This window comes from Vombatus ursinus, unplaced genomic scaffold, assembly GCF_900497805.2.
Source record: "Vombatus ursinus unplaced genomic scaffold, bare-nosed wombat genome assembly UNPS02014158.1, whole genome shotgun sequence".
Lineage (NCBI taxonomy): Eukaryota > Metazoa > Chordata > Mammalia > Diprotodontia > Vombatidae > Vombatus > Vombatus ursinus.
In genome coordinates, this window is record NW_020953936.1 from 377,918 (window position 1) to 393,016 (window position 15,099).

At 40.1% G+C, this 15,099-nt stretch overlaps 1 protein-coding gene across 1 annotated transcript in view; it reads left to right on the forward strand.

Annotated features, from left to right (window-relative positions):
- The first annotated feature begins 323 nt into the window (after positions 1-323).
- The window catches only part of RECK (reversion inducing cysteine rich protein with kazal motifs), a 74,401-nt gene continuing 59,625 nt past the window's right edge, over positions 324-15,099 (forward strand). Inside the window, exons 1-2 of the mRNA XM_027859124.1 lie at positions 324-432; positions 12,029-12,087. Of these exons, the coding sequence (XP_027714925.1) occupies positions 324-432; positions 12,029-12,087 (168 nt within the window). The remainder of the gene's footprint in view (positions 433-12,028; positions 12,088-15,099) is intronic.

Below are 15,099 nucleotides of genomic sequence, written 5' to 3' on the forward strand. Positions count from 1 at the left end.
CAGAGCTCCAGGGCGTGCAAAAGCTGTGGTGAGAGAGAAGAGAAGCGCGCGTGCCAGGGCTGGTACTAGCAACAAAGAGCAGACAGCCCCCTCCCTCCCCTCCATCCCACCCTCGACTCCTGGAAGTATTCCAGCCTCCAGGACTGTTAGGAATCTCCGCGCGGCCGCGGGGCGGGGCTTGGCCGTCCCCGCAGCCAATGAAAGGGAGGGAAGGGGGTGGGGCCTCTTCCTGAACACCAAGGCCACAGCGGCCACTCTGGGGCGGGGGGGAGCAGCAGCTTGGTCGGAGACCCGGCTCAGCCCGGCCCGGCCCGGCCCGCACCATGGAGGAGGAGGCGGCGGCGGCCCCGGCCCCGCGCTACGTTATAGTCCTCCTCCTGGCGGCGGCAGCTGTGGCGGAGGCCGCCGTGGGGCTGGTCCCTGGCACTTCGGGTAAGTTGAAGGGGGGTTCGGGGCAGACCCCTTCCCCAAGACTTTATCAACATGGCGGAGGGGGCCCCGGCCGGGACCCTCTGGGTAATGGCGGAGGGTCCCCTGGGCCTTCGGCCGCGCATGGGCAGCTCGACCCCGGCCGGCGGGGGTCGAGCCTACGGGAAGCGGCGAGGGAACGAGGGTGGGGTCGTCCTAACCTCTTTGGGGTGCTGGGCTGGGCCTCCCGTGGCGGGCCGGAGGTTTGGCCGGCGGTCTGCTCACGGCTGTCCTCTGGCCGTCCCTCGCCCGCCAGCCTCCATCTCCCGCCTCCGAGCTTTTTCCTGGGAGCCCCCCACACCTCCTCAGCCCCTAGCCCGGGTTCCTGGAATTCTCCCCCTTCTCTCCTCTCCATATCCAGGTTTTCCTGGCTTCCGAGTTAAACCTTTACTTTTTGCAAGAAGCTTTCTCCCATTTTTGCTCAAATAATCTTAATGCGTTCATTCTGAGGCTACCTCCGGTTTGTCCCGTGGACAGTGTCCCAAAAATCTTAGTGCAGCTTTTATAGAACATAACGCCCTGTATATCCCATTTTTACGTAGCTGTTTTCATGTTGTCCCCATTAGACCGTCAGCCTCTTGAGAACAGGGACTTTCTTTTGCTTTTCTTTATATCCCCAGCACTTAGCACAGAGCTCATAGTAGGCACTTAAATGTTCCTTGCCAGACTTACTTTAGGAGATTCTTAACCTGGGGCCCTCGAGCTGGAATGGGAGAAAAATGACACCTTTATTTTCCCTAACCTCCTGCTGAAATTAATTTAAATTTCCATGATTTAAAGACATGATTCCGAGAACGGGTCTGTCCATAGGATTCACCAGACTGCCAAAGAGGTCCCCGACACTAAAAAAGGAAGAACTTCTACATTCGAGCATCTGCTTATCCCCATTCTGGCCAGGGACTCGAAGGATTTGTTATTTGTATTTCCACAGGAATGGCTTTTTTTATTTTGTTGTTGTTGTTGTTGCCAGCTGAAGCTCACCTCCTTCCTATCCCTTTTAAAAAAAAGAATGAAAGCAATTTTACTGGTTACTGCTCTGTTCTTGAAGTCGAGTGGTCCTAATACTGAATTTGAACTGAAGGAGAATCCTAGCGTGTTTTTTTGGTGAGGACTGTGGTCTACTTTATGACAAGGACTAGTTCTGGTTCTACTTGGGGTGTTTGCTATAAATTTAGAATTGGCACAGAATAGAACTTGAGGTGTTACATATTAAAACTTACAGAAAATCTGTAATAGACGTGCACAAAGGCTAGAAATGTGGGGAAAGGTTTAGTGTATATCATTTTGAGGGAAGAACCTGAATAAACATCTGGAGAAGTGAATCGTGATCATAGGACACTTGTAAGATCCTCAAGCATCAAAGGGAATCAGTACTATACTTAATAATGCAGGAAAGTGTCCAAATACAATATAAAAATGTTTTTAAAGGTGGTTGAAGCAAAGAGAGTTTTGAGTTATGTTATCCTAAAGATTATATTAACCCGAACAGTCTATTTTTGAGTATTCTAGTCAATTGAAGTTAAAACTAGTGGAAAATTGTAGTTCTCTATACAATGAAGTCTTTCACATTAGAAATTATAACTGGTTAAAGTCTAGGAAATTGTTTAGATTACACAATTACAGTGTCTTTTAGAAATAGCCAGAAGCTTGGCAAAAGTTCTGTGTATTGTAGTTATAACCAGCTTATATAACCTCCAGCACCGGTCATAGTTCTTGAGAGTATTGTCTAATAATTTTCACCATGAAAATTTACTTTAGGCAAAACTCTATTCCAAATATTAATTAGCAGAAGAGGGAAAACTTCTCATTTGACTTTTTTCTTCTGTTTACCCCTTTTAGAAAAGTGTTTATTGGTACAATTTATTTTTGACGCAACAGACGCTTCCCAACAGAAACCATGGGTAACTCCTCTCCTACAAAAGTACATACCCTGAAAACAGTTTCTACAATGTCAAAAGAAAGGAGGGCTGTTTTTTAACCTTAATGGTTTTAACATTGACCAGAGTATTTTTTTTTGCTTTTTGATGAGGCAGTGAGGTTAAGTGACTTGCCCAGGGTCAAATAGGTAGTAAGTGTCAAGTGTCAGAGGCTGGATTTGAACTCAGGTCCTCCTGACTCCAAGGCCAGAGCTCTTTCCACTGTGCCATCTAGCTGCCCCAACCAAAGTATTTGACCAGAGTTTTGCTGCCTATAAATCTTCATTTAAACTGTTGTAGTTATCTTGTATTTTGTTATTTTGGCATTGCTTTCTTTATACTTTGTCATATTGTATAAGTATTTCACATGTTTCTTTTAATTCTTCATATTCCTTACAATGTAGCCATGTTCCTTGATATTCATATATCACAGTTCAGCCATTCAGCAATCATTGGGCACATGTTTTGTTTCTGGATTTTTAATGTCACAAATAATACATTTACAGAGTGTTGTAAATGTAAGTCTTCTGACAATAATCTCCTTCATATAAAAGTCTCACTATTGAACTCTTTGGGCCAAAGGGTATGAACAAATTAATAGCTTTCCTTGCATAATTCCAAATTGCTTTCTAAAACACTTTCTTACATGATTTTAATGAGAACACTAAGCTAGATGCTCCAAAAGATGCAGAAAATAGGTGTTTAAGAAAAGTGGAGCATTTAGTGTTACAACTGTTGTGTATGGTACTGGATACTAGTATCTCAGTGAGTGAGTAGAAGAGATTGGAAGACTTTTCACTTGAGATATTTAATCACAGTAGGGAACAACACCGTCCTTACAGGTACTCAGATTTGCAACTTTAGAATCATCCTCAACTCTTCCCTCTCAGTTTCTTCCTGGCCCTACCTCCACCTTGCCAGTCAGTCAATAAATTTTGTTGTCTTACCTCCCCAGTATCTCTTACCATCTGTCTGCTTTTTTCTACTTACCCAGTCACTCAAATTGATACCTTCATTAACTTTTACCTGAAGTAACAGGACCTTTAAGTAGAATAAAAAGCTCCCAAAGAATGAATGAATGAATGAATGAAGTATTTATTAAGGACTCATATGTACAAAGCACTGTGCTACAGACTGGAAATACAAATATAAAAGCAGGAGGGTCCTGCACTCCAGGAGCTCATTCTAACAAGAAGGAGACATCTCACATGAATGGTTTCAGCTTCAAATCAGATAGAAAGGTCCCAACGGTCCTTAGGGTATAGTGGCAAAGCAGTAATGCCTAGTCTTTAATGTGAATTTCACCGACAAAATCAGATCATTTTCTGATGTTGTGCCATTTGACAGTGCTAAGGGCTTTGGTGGCAAGAACTTCTTTTCCTGGGTCTTCAGCTTATGACTAGCACCTGCAGGAACAGTTGTCAGATTGCATTTCCACAGGGATTGCTTCCCAGGGTTATGACTGTGGGCACTGTGCTAGAAGCATAACTTGTCCCAAGGCTCTTGGGTTCAGGGTTCTGGGCTACTTCCATCAGTGTCTAAAAGGGGCATGGCAGTTTTGGGTGGAGATGATGGTCCAGATGGTGGTTTGACTTGCCTGGTACATGCTGCCTCCTCTCTGTTCCTCAGCGTGCCTTGCTGTTTGACCTAGGCTGGCAGTTGGTTGGTGGTTGGTGGGAATAGAGTACTTCTTCTCCACAGGAATTGCTTTCCTGGGTGATAGCTGGAAGTAAGACCAGTGTTATGGGGCAGTGCTACCAAACCCAGGGCTCCTATGCTTACCTGCCTGTTGGTGGCAGTTGGTCAGCAGTAATTGATATTTATAATTAATTCCTTTCCTTTATCCATTTCCTAATTTTCAGAGTCAAAAACTTGTTTGAATAGGTCAAATTGGAGCTGTTGTAAATGTACAGATAACTTATTCTGATTTAATATCCACATTTCATTTTTGTCAAGATACTTTGTTTCATTTTTTGTGGCACTATTAGTGTTTTCCATGTTTAGGTGCCCTTTGAGTATCTTGAAAAAGGTATTTATCATTTCTTTTTTTCTTTCTTTATTTTTATTGATTGATTTTGATTTATCAATAATCACTTCCATTGCTTTTGAGTTTAAAATTTTTCTCCCCCTTCCTCCCCACCACCCTCCCCAAGACAGCGCATGATCTAATATAGGCTATATATATATATACATTCTTATTAAACATATTTTCAGATTAGTGATGTTGTAAGTAAAAATTAGAACCAATAGAAGGAACTGCGAGAAGGAGGAAACAAAACTCAACAAAAGAGAAAAAAAATGGCAAATAGTATGCTTCAATCTGCATTCAAATTCCATAGTTCTTTCTTTGGATGTGGATAGGATTTTCCATCACGAGGCCTTTGGAGATGTCTTAGATCCTTGTATTGCTGGGAACAGTTAAGTTTATCAGTAGTACTCATCGCACAATGTGGTTGTTATTGTGTACAATGTTCTCTTGGTTCTGCTCACTTCACTCAGCATCAGACCATACAAGTCTTTCCAGGTTTTTCTGAAGTCAGCTTGTTCATCATTTCTTATAGCACAATAGTATTCCATTACATTCATGTACCACAACTTGCTCAGCCATTCTCCAGTTGAGAGGCATCCTCTCAATTTCCAATTCTTTGCCCCCACAAAAAGAGCTGCTATGAATATTTTTGTACATGTGGGTCCTTTTCCATTTGTATGATCTCTTTGGGTTATAGCCCTAGAAGTGCTATTGCTGGATCAAAGGGTATGCACATTTTTATAGCCCTTTGGGCATAGTTCCAAATTCTCTCCAAAATAGTTGGATCATTTCACAACTCCACCACGAATGCATTAATGTTCCAATTTTTCCATATCTTCTCCAACATTTATCATTTTCCTATTTTGTCATGTTGGCCAATCTGATAGGTGTGATGTGGTACCTCAGAGTTGTTTTGATTTGCATTTCTCTAATCAATAGTGATTTAGAGCATTTTTTCATCTGACTACAGATGGCTTTAATTTCTTCATCTGAGAACTGCCTGTTCATATAAAAGGTATTCATCATACACACATGTGAGGCTCCTTAGTAGGCTATGAAGTCTTTTGCTCATTTTATTCCTTAATCCTAAACAAGTTTCAAATACATTTCCTGTTATCCTCACCTCTACCTAACTTTCTCATAGGAATCAGAGTATCAACATATCTGTTGACTTGGTTTGGAGGAGTTTGTATAGTTTTTTATAGATTTTCTCTTCGATCTAGTTTGGTGATGCAGCGGATAGAGTGTTAGTTCTGGAGACAGGAAGAGTTCAAATTTGGCTTCAGACACTTACTAGTTGTGTGGGCAAGTCACTTACCTCTTTTTTTTTGCCTTAGTTTCCTTATCTATAAAATGGGGATGATAATAGCACTTGTCTCACAGAGTTCTTTTGAAGATCAAATATTTGTAAAGTGTTTGGCACATAGGTGCTATATACATATATATATATATATATGAGATCATAATAATTATTATTATTATTATCCTGCATAGCAAATATTGATACATGAGCTACAGTCATCTGTGTACTTCTGAACACCAGGAACACAGCCACATGAAATGACCAGATATTCCTTATTTCTTGTTGCTTGCATTTGGGCTTAATAGTGACAACAAATCTGTTAACTCAGCTTTACACGTATAGTGAGAGCATTATCCTATCTTATACATGTAGTTCTTAAAGATCTAGCTGGTTTAGTGGATTTGGAGGATCAATATGTGACAGCCAAAAGAGCTCATGGCAATCATGTGCTGCATTAAGAGGCAGAGTTTCCATGAATATTCAGAAAGAGTCTTCCATACTCTTTGGAGTATTTAGTTCAGTTTTGGGTACCAGTGTTTATGAAGCATATTAATAAACTGGAAAGCATCCAAGGAAGGGCAAACCAGAATAGTGAAGGGCCTTAAGTCTATGTCATGTGAAGATCATTTGAAGGAACTGAGAGATGTTTAGCCTGAAGAAGAGAAGATTTGGGGTGGAGGTTGGGGCAAAATATGATAGCTGCTTTCAGAAATTTAAAATTATCACATTGAAGAGGAATTAGACTTGTTCTTTTTGACCCCAGATGGCAGGACAAGGGAGCATTGGGTAGAAGTTGGAAAGAGACAAATTTGGACTTGAGATGGGGGGATTTCCTTTGGATATGGGTTGGACTAGATGGCTAGTGATAATAACCCTTCCAACTCTTTGATTCCCTTACTCCTTTATTTGTAACTCCAAGGAGAATCTGTGGTATGTCTTCCTTTTAGCTGTAATTTCTTTATGTAAGATAGTTCTAACGTGTAATTGCTGGTTTTATTTATAATGAGGATCTGTCTATGAAATGAGAAATTTAACCAGTTGGCCTCAGAGATCCCTTCCAACTTTATAGCTGTGATTGTTAAGGATTACTTCCTCCAGAAGTCTGTCAACTTGGTCATTGGACAAGGATCTTATACTGAGTACCACAATTGTTTGTAGATGGTCTAAAAACTAATTCATTGTATTGCTCTGTTCCCTTTTCTACACTCTGACCGTGTGACAGTAGAAGCAGAAGGGGACAACAAAATATGGAAGGATATTTTATGTGTTTTTTGTTTGTTTGTTTCATGATTTGTTGTGGTTAAGTAATTTATCTTGTGATGGTGAACTTATTGGTAATGGGCCTTTCCAGACTTAGCTAGGCTTAGCCTTGGTTAGCAGATAGGCTGCTGCTGGAACTAAATATTTGTAGAAATAATTTTTGTTCTTTTTGTTTTCATTTTTTTGTTCATTATACCATTTTAAAACTAATTTTTTCAATTAGTGAAAATCCACCTTCTGTCCTCACCCTATTCCCCATTGAGAAAGAAGAAAAACAGCCCCCCGTTACAAATTTGTATAGTCAAGCAAAAAAAATCTCAACATTGGACATGTTCCACCCCCCCAAAAAAATATTCCCCATTCTGCATTCTGAGCCCTTCACCTCTCTATCAGGAGGTGTGGGAAGTATGTTCATCATGAATCCTATGGAATTATGGTTGGTTACTATGCTGATAAGGGTTCTTAATTCTTTCATAGTTGTTTATCTTTGCAATATTGTCGTCATTGTAAAAATTGTTCTGATTCTACTAACTTTTCTGTGCATCAGTTCACACAAGTCTTCCTTGGTTTCTTCAAAACTAATTTTTTTTTGGGGTGAGGCAATTGGGGTTAAGTGACTTGCCCAGGGTCACACAGCTAGTAAATGTCAAGTATCTGAGGCTGAATTTAAACTCAGGTCCTCCTGACTCCAGGGTCAGAGCTCTATCCACTGCACCACCTAGCTGCCCCTCATAACTATTCTTAATCATTTATTATAGCACAGTAATATTCTGTTACTTTTATATTGCTATAACTTATTCAGCTATTACCCAATTGATGGGTACCCCTCAGGTTCCTATTCTTTACCACCTCAAAAAGAGAAATATTTTTGTACATACCTAGAATTTGGATTGCTTAGACCAAATCCTTCACTTAATCTACCCTCCCTTTAATTATCCCTTCTCCCTTTTCTATCCTGTTTCCCTACTGAGTGGTATATATATATATATATATATATATATATATATATATAGTGAGGCAGTAGGGGTTAAGTGACTTGCCCAGGGTCATACAGCTAGTAAGTGTCAAGTATTTGGTCAGAGGCGGGTTTTGAACCTAGGTCCTCCTGACTTCAGGGCCGGTGCTTTATCCACTGCGCCACCTATCTGCCCCAAATGAAATATATTTCATAGTGTATGTACCCACTGTGTATATGTGTATTCCATTGACAAGTTCAGATAAGAGTGAGGTTCACTTCTTATTTGCTCCCCCATCCTTTCCTCCCTCTTTGAATAAACTTCTACTTTTGCACACTCTTGATTATATGAAATAATTTTCCCTAACCTTGCTCTCCTTCCCTCAACCCTCCACCTTCAGTATATTTTTCTCTTCCTTCCTTTCTCTTCTATTGAGTCATCAAGACATAACAGCCATTCCCAAGCTTTCTGTCTAATTAGATCCAGATGATAGAGTTCACAGGAGTTTAGGTATGTATAATCTCCCTATATTAAGATGTAAATAATTTATCCTTATTTAGTCCCTTATGATTGTTTATTCATGTTTACCTTTTTATATTTCTCTTGACTATTGTGTTTGCGCTTCACAATTTGTATGCAACTCTCTTCTTTTCATCAGGAATACTTAGAAGTCCTCAAGTTCATTGAAGGTCCATTTTCCTTCCTCTAGGATTATATTCAATTTTTCTGACTTTTTCTTGGTTATAAGCCTATATCCTTTATGTTCTGGTATATAGTATTCCGAGCTCTCTACTTCTTAGAGTGGATGCTAAATCTTGTGTGATCCTGACTGTGGCTCGTTGGTACTTGAACGCTTTCTGCCTGCTTGCATTATTTTTTCTCTCTCTCAAAATCTCTGGATTATGGCTACATTGTTTCTGGGAGTTTTTATTTAGGAGTTTCTTTCAGGAGCTGACCAGTGGATTTTTTTTTCTATCTCCTCTTTAACCTCTGGCTCTAAAGGATCCAGGCAGTTTTCTTTTATGACTTATTGAAATATGATGTCTGTGCTCTTTTGGTCATGATTTTCAGGCAGTCTAATGATTCTTCAATTATCTGTCCTCAATCTGTTTTCCAATCTGGTTTTTTTTTTGTTTGTTTTGGTTTTTGTCTATGAGATGGCTTAAATTTTCTTCTAATTTTTTTCAGTCTTTTGACTTTGTTTTTAACTATCTCTTCTTATCTTATGGAGTCATTGGCTTCTGTTTGATCCAGTTGAGGATTTTCAGGGATTTGTTACTTGGGCAAGGCTTTGTGTGTCTTGTGCCAAGCTGTTAATTCTCTTTCCAATTCTTTCTTCTATAGTTCTTATTTCTTTTCCAAATTCCCTTTCCTCCCCACCCCTAGCATTCTCACTTCATTTATAAAAACATTTTAACTCTTTTTTTTAACTTTTGCTTCATCTATTCCAGGAATTCTTGTGTGCCCAATTTGTGTTTTCTTTGAGACTTTGTAGATATTTCGGAGTTGCTTTCTTCTTTTGAGTTTGTCTTGAGTGTCCCTGTGACAGCTTTTTATGGTGAGGTTTTTTTGTTTGCTCATTCTTCTAGCCTACTTCCTGACTTTGGGCTTTATATTAGGACCATGCTTTTGGAGGGAATGTCTGAGCTGGTCCTGCTGCTGTTTTCTTGGGGAATTGAGTTTTGTATTTAAGGATTTAAGGGGACAACTCAGGCTGAGAAACTGCATACTTTTTGTGCTCCCAAAGTAGTCTGATCCAGGGAAAAGTCTGAGTGCTGCCCTTCTGGTCTGAGCAACAGGCCTGTGGGTTTAATCCAGTTGGAGCTTCAGGAGAGTGCTCCTGTACTGAGCCATCATCAGCCAGCTGGAAAACCCTGATGGTTCAGAGTGACAACTCAGGGACTCCCCTTGGTCTGGGATGCCTTCTCTGATTATTCCTCTTTGGGCTTTACAATGATCTGGAAGCTGGAATGGAGACCTCATTCCACTCCTATGGTCCAAGCAATGCAACTGATTCTTCTGAACTTAGTCTTGCTCAGCCTAGGGCCCATGATTGAGCTTCACCCTGGGATGCAACTCTTAGGTGCAGGTCTTCTCAGGCTGCCCCAGATCTGTGACTGAACTAGGTAGTCAATCTGGAACCTAGCATCTGGGATCTGGCAGCTAGGCAGCATGGTGGATAAGGCAGTGAATCTGGAGTCAGGAAGACCGGAGTTCAAATGTGGCCGTAGACTTTTGCTAGTTGAGCGACCCTGGCACATTATGTAACTTTTGTCTGCCCCAATTTACTCAACCCTAAAATGAGAACAATAATAGCACTTACTTCCTAAGGTGGTTGTGAGGATCATATGAGATAATGTGTACAGTGCTTAGCACAGTGCCTGGCACATAGTGGATGCTTAATAAATACTTGTTTCCTTCTTGCCATGGTTTGTTCTGAAATGTTCAGTGTGATTAGCTCCTGGTCACACCTTGTTGTCATTGTCTACAGATTTCTGTATGTATCTCCCTTTGCTAACTAGGGCTGGAAAAATGACTCTGTGGGTTTTTTTTTTTCCGTGGATTTCTTAATCAGGCTTTGGTCTGGTGTTTTCTAGACCTGGAGAAGTTTGGGGAAGGGGGCAGAGCTCAGTGTATTTCTTTTTTGCTACTTTACCATCTTGGCTGCTGCTAGAGCCAAATGAGGTCATATTTTAACTGGAACTTACATAATGGGTTGGTGGGTTTATTTTTCTTGAGGTGCTGGAAGTGTTGTATAAGTAATTCAACTTTGTTCTTTATGTTCTGTGATTACAGGTTTGTTGTGCAAAAGAGTTGGAAGATGATAAGTATCTTAAAGTGGTAGTCAGAAAAAGTTAATGTGTCAAGAATGAGGGTAGATTATAAAGTCACCATCAGACCATTTCTAGAGTATTATCTTAAGTTCTAGGGTATGGTATTTTGAGAACAATATGAGTATGCCCAAGGTGGTGGGTAAACCATGCCATTTCAAGAAACATTTGAAGGAATTAGGGATGCTTTTCTTGAAGAGAAGACTTAGCTATTTTCAAATATTAGAAGATCTGTCATGTGGAAGAGAGATTAGTCTTGTACAAGTCGGCAGATTTAGGACCAACAGGTTAGAAATTTCAGGGAAATGAATTTTGGCTCAATATAAAGAAAAATTTCCTAACAACTAGAGCATGACAGAGGTATATTGAATTGTTTTCAGAGGCAAACTTGTTTACTATTGCTTGAGATCTTCAAGGGGACCATTTCTTGGGATCTGAGATTCTTTTACCTCTGAAATTTTGTGATTTTTTTTTTCGTGAATCATTAAAAAGGTCTCAGTGCATTATCTTCTCAGGATGACTCAAAAACCAGGTTTACTTGTTTATAGAATCTCTCCTTTGAATGCAGAGAACCTTTACAGATCAACTGTGTTATCTGATTTCTTTGGTATTTGGTTAATTTAGGATATGTGATATGTTGTTTCTTTTATCATTTAGTCTAATGTCTTTAGGGAAGAGGTACACTTTATTTATATTTTAATGAGAAAAGTGAGGCAGAGATATTAAGTAACATGCAGTTTGGAAAGGTATTTTATAAAAAACAAAAACACATAAGTGGTTAGAGTACAGTAAAATTTTACTTCAAAGCCCCGTGTTCCAAAAACCTGAACATAATCTTCTATGTTTGCTCCTTAATTATACTTCATTCCTGTCATCAAATTATCTCCATCATTTTGTAATTTTATATTGTTTTCGTATCAAATTCATCTTAGGCATTAATGACATTAATAGACTTTGTAGTGTCCAAATTAAGGAGATAGGCCTATAGTACTTTGCCCCGATCACAACTGCTGTGTTGTGTTCATTTCTGGTTACTATTTTTTAAGAAGTACATTGATGAGCTACAGGAAGACCATGATGGTAAGAGAACTGATAATAATGCCAGTCTTTATGGATTTTTCTAAAACTGAGAAAATTGTCATTTTAAAAAATGTTATTTTTGGTGTTCCAGTTCGAAGTGGATTATTTATTGTAAATGTGTGTGGGTTTATTTAGTTATTTAACAGTTTGGAAGAATGAGAATTCTTTTTTTTTTTTCACCTTAGGTGCCTTATGTTGTTATCATGCAAAGGATAACCTAATGTGCCGTGATGTTTGTGAACAGGTAAGTTTGTGCATTACTTGTAGAGACATTTAGTTATATAAGGCTTTGAATCCTGACCCAGTGATATATATGTCTATTTTCTAAGAATCAGCTTCACTAAATATAAAGAAGTAGAAATTTTTTGAGGGGTGAGGTAGGAGGTGAGGTAGGAGCTTCGAAACTCATAGAAGAGGTAGTCTGATAAGGTGTTGCAGGTGTTACATTATGTGTTAGGGCAAGATGAAGTGATAGCTCCTGTAAGTATCAAACTAACTTCTTAGCTATTTAGTTTATTTAAAAAAAAACCTTTGGGGTTTATTACTAAACTCATAGGTGAGGGGTAATTTAGGATAGTGTTTGCTTGGATTTTAACAAAATTTTTGTTAAAGTGACTCATCCTAGTCTTGTGGAATAGTTGGAGAAATATAGACTAGACTACAGTTCACTTAGATGAGTTCTGAATGAGTTGGATAACTGGACTCAAAGAGTAGCAAGGGTTTTCTAGTGAAGTACCTTAGGTATCTGTGCTTGGCCCTATGCCATTTAACATTTTTATCAGTTACTCAGAATAAAATTGCATCCTCATCACATTTACAAATGACATAAACTTGGGAAGAATAGCTGACACAATGGATAACAGAGTAAGGGTCCAAAAGGATCTTGATAGTACTAAAACATTGGTCTGCAGGAAATAAGATAAAATTCATAGAGATAAAAATTAGTCTTATATTTAGATACACAGAAATCAACTTCAGAAACATGAGATTAGGGAGGCATGGTTAGATAGCAATTCTGAAAAAGATCTGGGAGTTTCAGGGTACTGCAAAATGTTGCTTACAGGCTTTCTAACAAGATGTCTTCAGTGTCTGTATCAAAATCATAAACAATTCCCAAAAATATTAAAATAATGAACTTGTGCTTTTTAAACACATACCGTATGCCTGGAAGTATGAAGGGGTAAAGGTACAAAACTGAAATAGTCCCTGCCCTCTAGGAATTTACCTTCTTCTCGGAGAGAGGGGCCTGGGGAGTACAGTATATTCACAGATAAGTACATACAATATATGTAAGGACAGATACAAGAATTGGACCTGATTTCATTGGTATGTGGGAATTCCTGAATAGTCTTAGTTGCCTAGGGTTATGTTGCCTTTCGGTTATGTGACTTTGCCAGGATGTGCCAGAGTCTTCGGCCCTGGTCTTCCTGGCTTCTGGTCTGGTTTGCTGTCCACTTGGCTGCTTCCCTGTACACTAGTGGTGTCAAACTCAAGTGGAAACAGATCCTTGCAGACTGTATGTTGACTTAGAAAACCACAAATTAACATTATCTATGTTGTATTGCATTTTTATTTATTTTGTTAAACATTTTCCAATTACATTTTTATTTCTTTTTTGGAGGCAATCATAACTTGCCCAGGGTCACACAGCTAGTGAGTGCTGAGGCCAGATTTGAACTCAGGTCCTCCTGATTCCAGGGCTGGTGCTGTATCAACTGAGCCACCTAACTGCCCTTCTAAATACATTTTATTTGTTTACTTATTTACTTTTGTTAGGCAATGGGGTTAAGTGACTTGCCCAGGGTCATACAGCTAGTGAGTGTTATGTGTCTGAGGCTGGAATTGAACTCAGGTCCTCCTGACTTCAGGGCCAGTGCTCTACCCACTGCGCCACCTTGCTGCCCCCCAAATACATTTTAACCTGGTTCTGGTCACACTTGGTTTTGTGGTGGCTGCAGGTTTGTACAGTATATGAACAAAGTAATCAGGGGGGGGTGGGAGTGGGGACACTAACAACTAGGGGAATCAGAAGATATTACTTGACCTCAAACTCAGGGAAGCTGGGTGGGTTCAGAGAGGCAGAAATGAGGAGGGAGAAGGTTCCAAGCACTGTGGCTAAAAAGGTGTTGAAGCAGAAGATGGAATGTCTTCTGTGGGGAACAGCCACTAGGCCAATTTGGCTGCACTGTATAATGTGGGAGGAGGGGGTTAGATATTGTGGGCTCAGCTTGGATAGCGAGGCTAAGCCAGGTTGTGAGGGCTCTGAACGCTGAGGAGAGAAGCTTATACTCCATCTTAGAGGCAGTAGGGAACCTCTGAAATAGCTTGACTAGGAAGTGACGTGGTCAGAGCCAGACAGAAGGCACATCGGTTAGGCGGCTTTGTGAGCAATGGATGGGTAGGCAAGGAGGAGACTGTGTATAGCAGGGTGCTTGAGGAAGCGAGTGCAGTAGTCCAAGTGAGAAGTGATGAGAGACTATGGAAAAGGGTAGTTGTGTGAGTGGACAGGAGGGAACAGATGTGAAGGATGTTGGAGAAAGTAAAGTTGACAAGGCTTGGAAACCGATCACATATGGAGGGTGAGCATGACGATCTGAAGATGATGTCTGGTTTGCAAACCTGGGTGACTAGAAGAATGGTGATGCCATTATAAAATAAACAGGGAAGTTAGGAGGTGGTGTTAATGGAGCTTAAGAGAGAGATGAAGGCTCGACAGGTAATTTTTTGAGTTATCTGCGTACAGATGGTAGTTGAATCCATAGGAACCAACAATATCCCCAAAAGATCAACACATTCTGTACTGGTTTCCTTCTCTGCTCCCTACAAATATGCCCAAGTCTCACATCCTGAGAAAGCCCCCTTAAGACCCTACCATCCCTTCTATCTGTCTCTCTATACCTCTCCTTCCTTTTTCAACCACATGCCTAGAAAAAACTGTCTATAATTATTGCCTCTATCTTTTCTCACTCCTAAACCCTTTGCAGTTTGCCTTCTGAAACAATACTCGACTAAAACTTCTCTCTTCAAAATACCCAGTGATCTTTTAATTGCCAGATACAATGTCCTTTCCTCAGTCTTCATCCTTACAACCTCTCTGTAGCATTTAACACTGTTGACCACCTTCTCCTACCTCCACTACTCTTCTCTATGGGGTTTTGTGATGCTGCTTTCTCTTGGTTTTCCTCTTACCTATTTGACCATTCCTCAGTCTCTTTTATCATCCATAGCCATCTAACTGTTGGTGTACCTGGCTGTG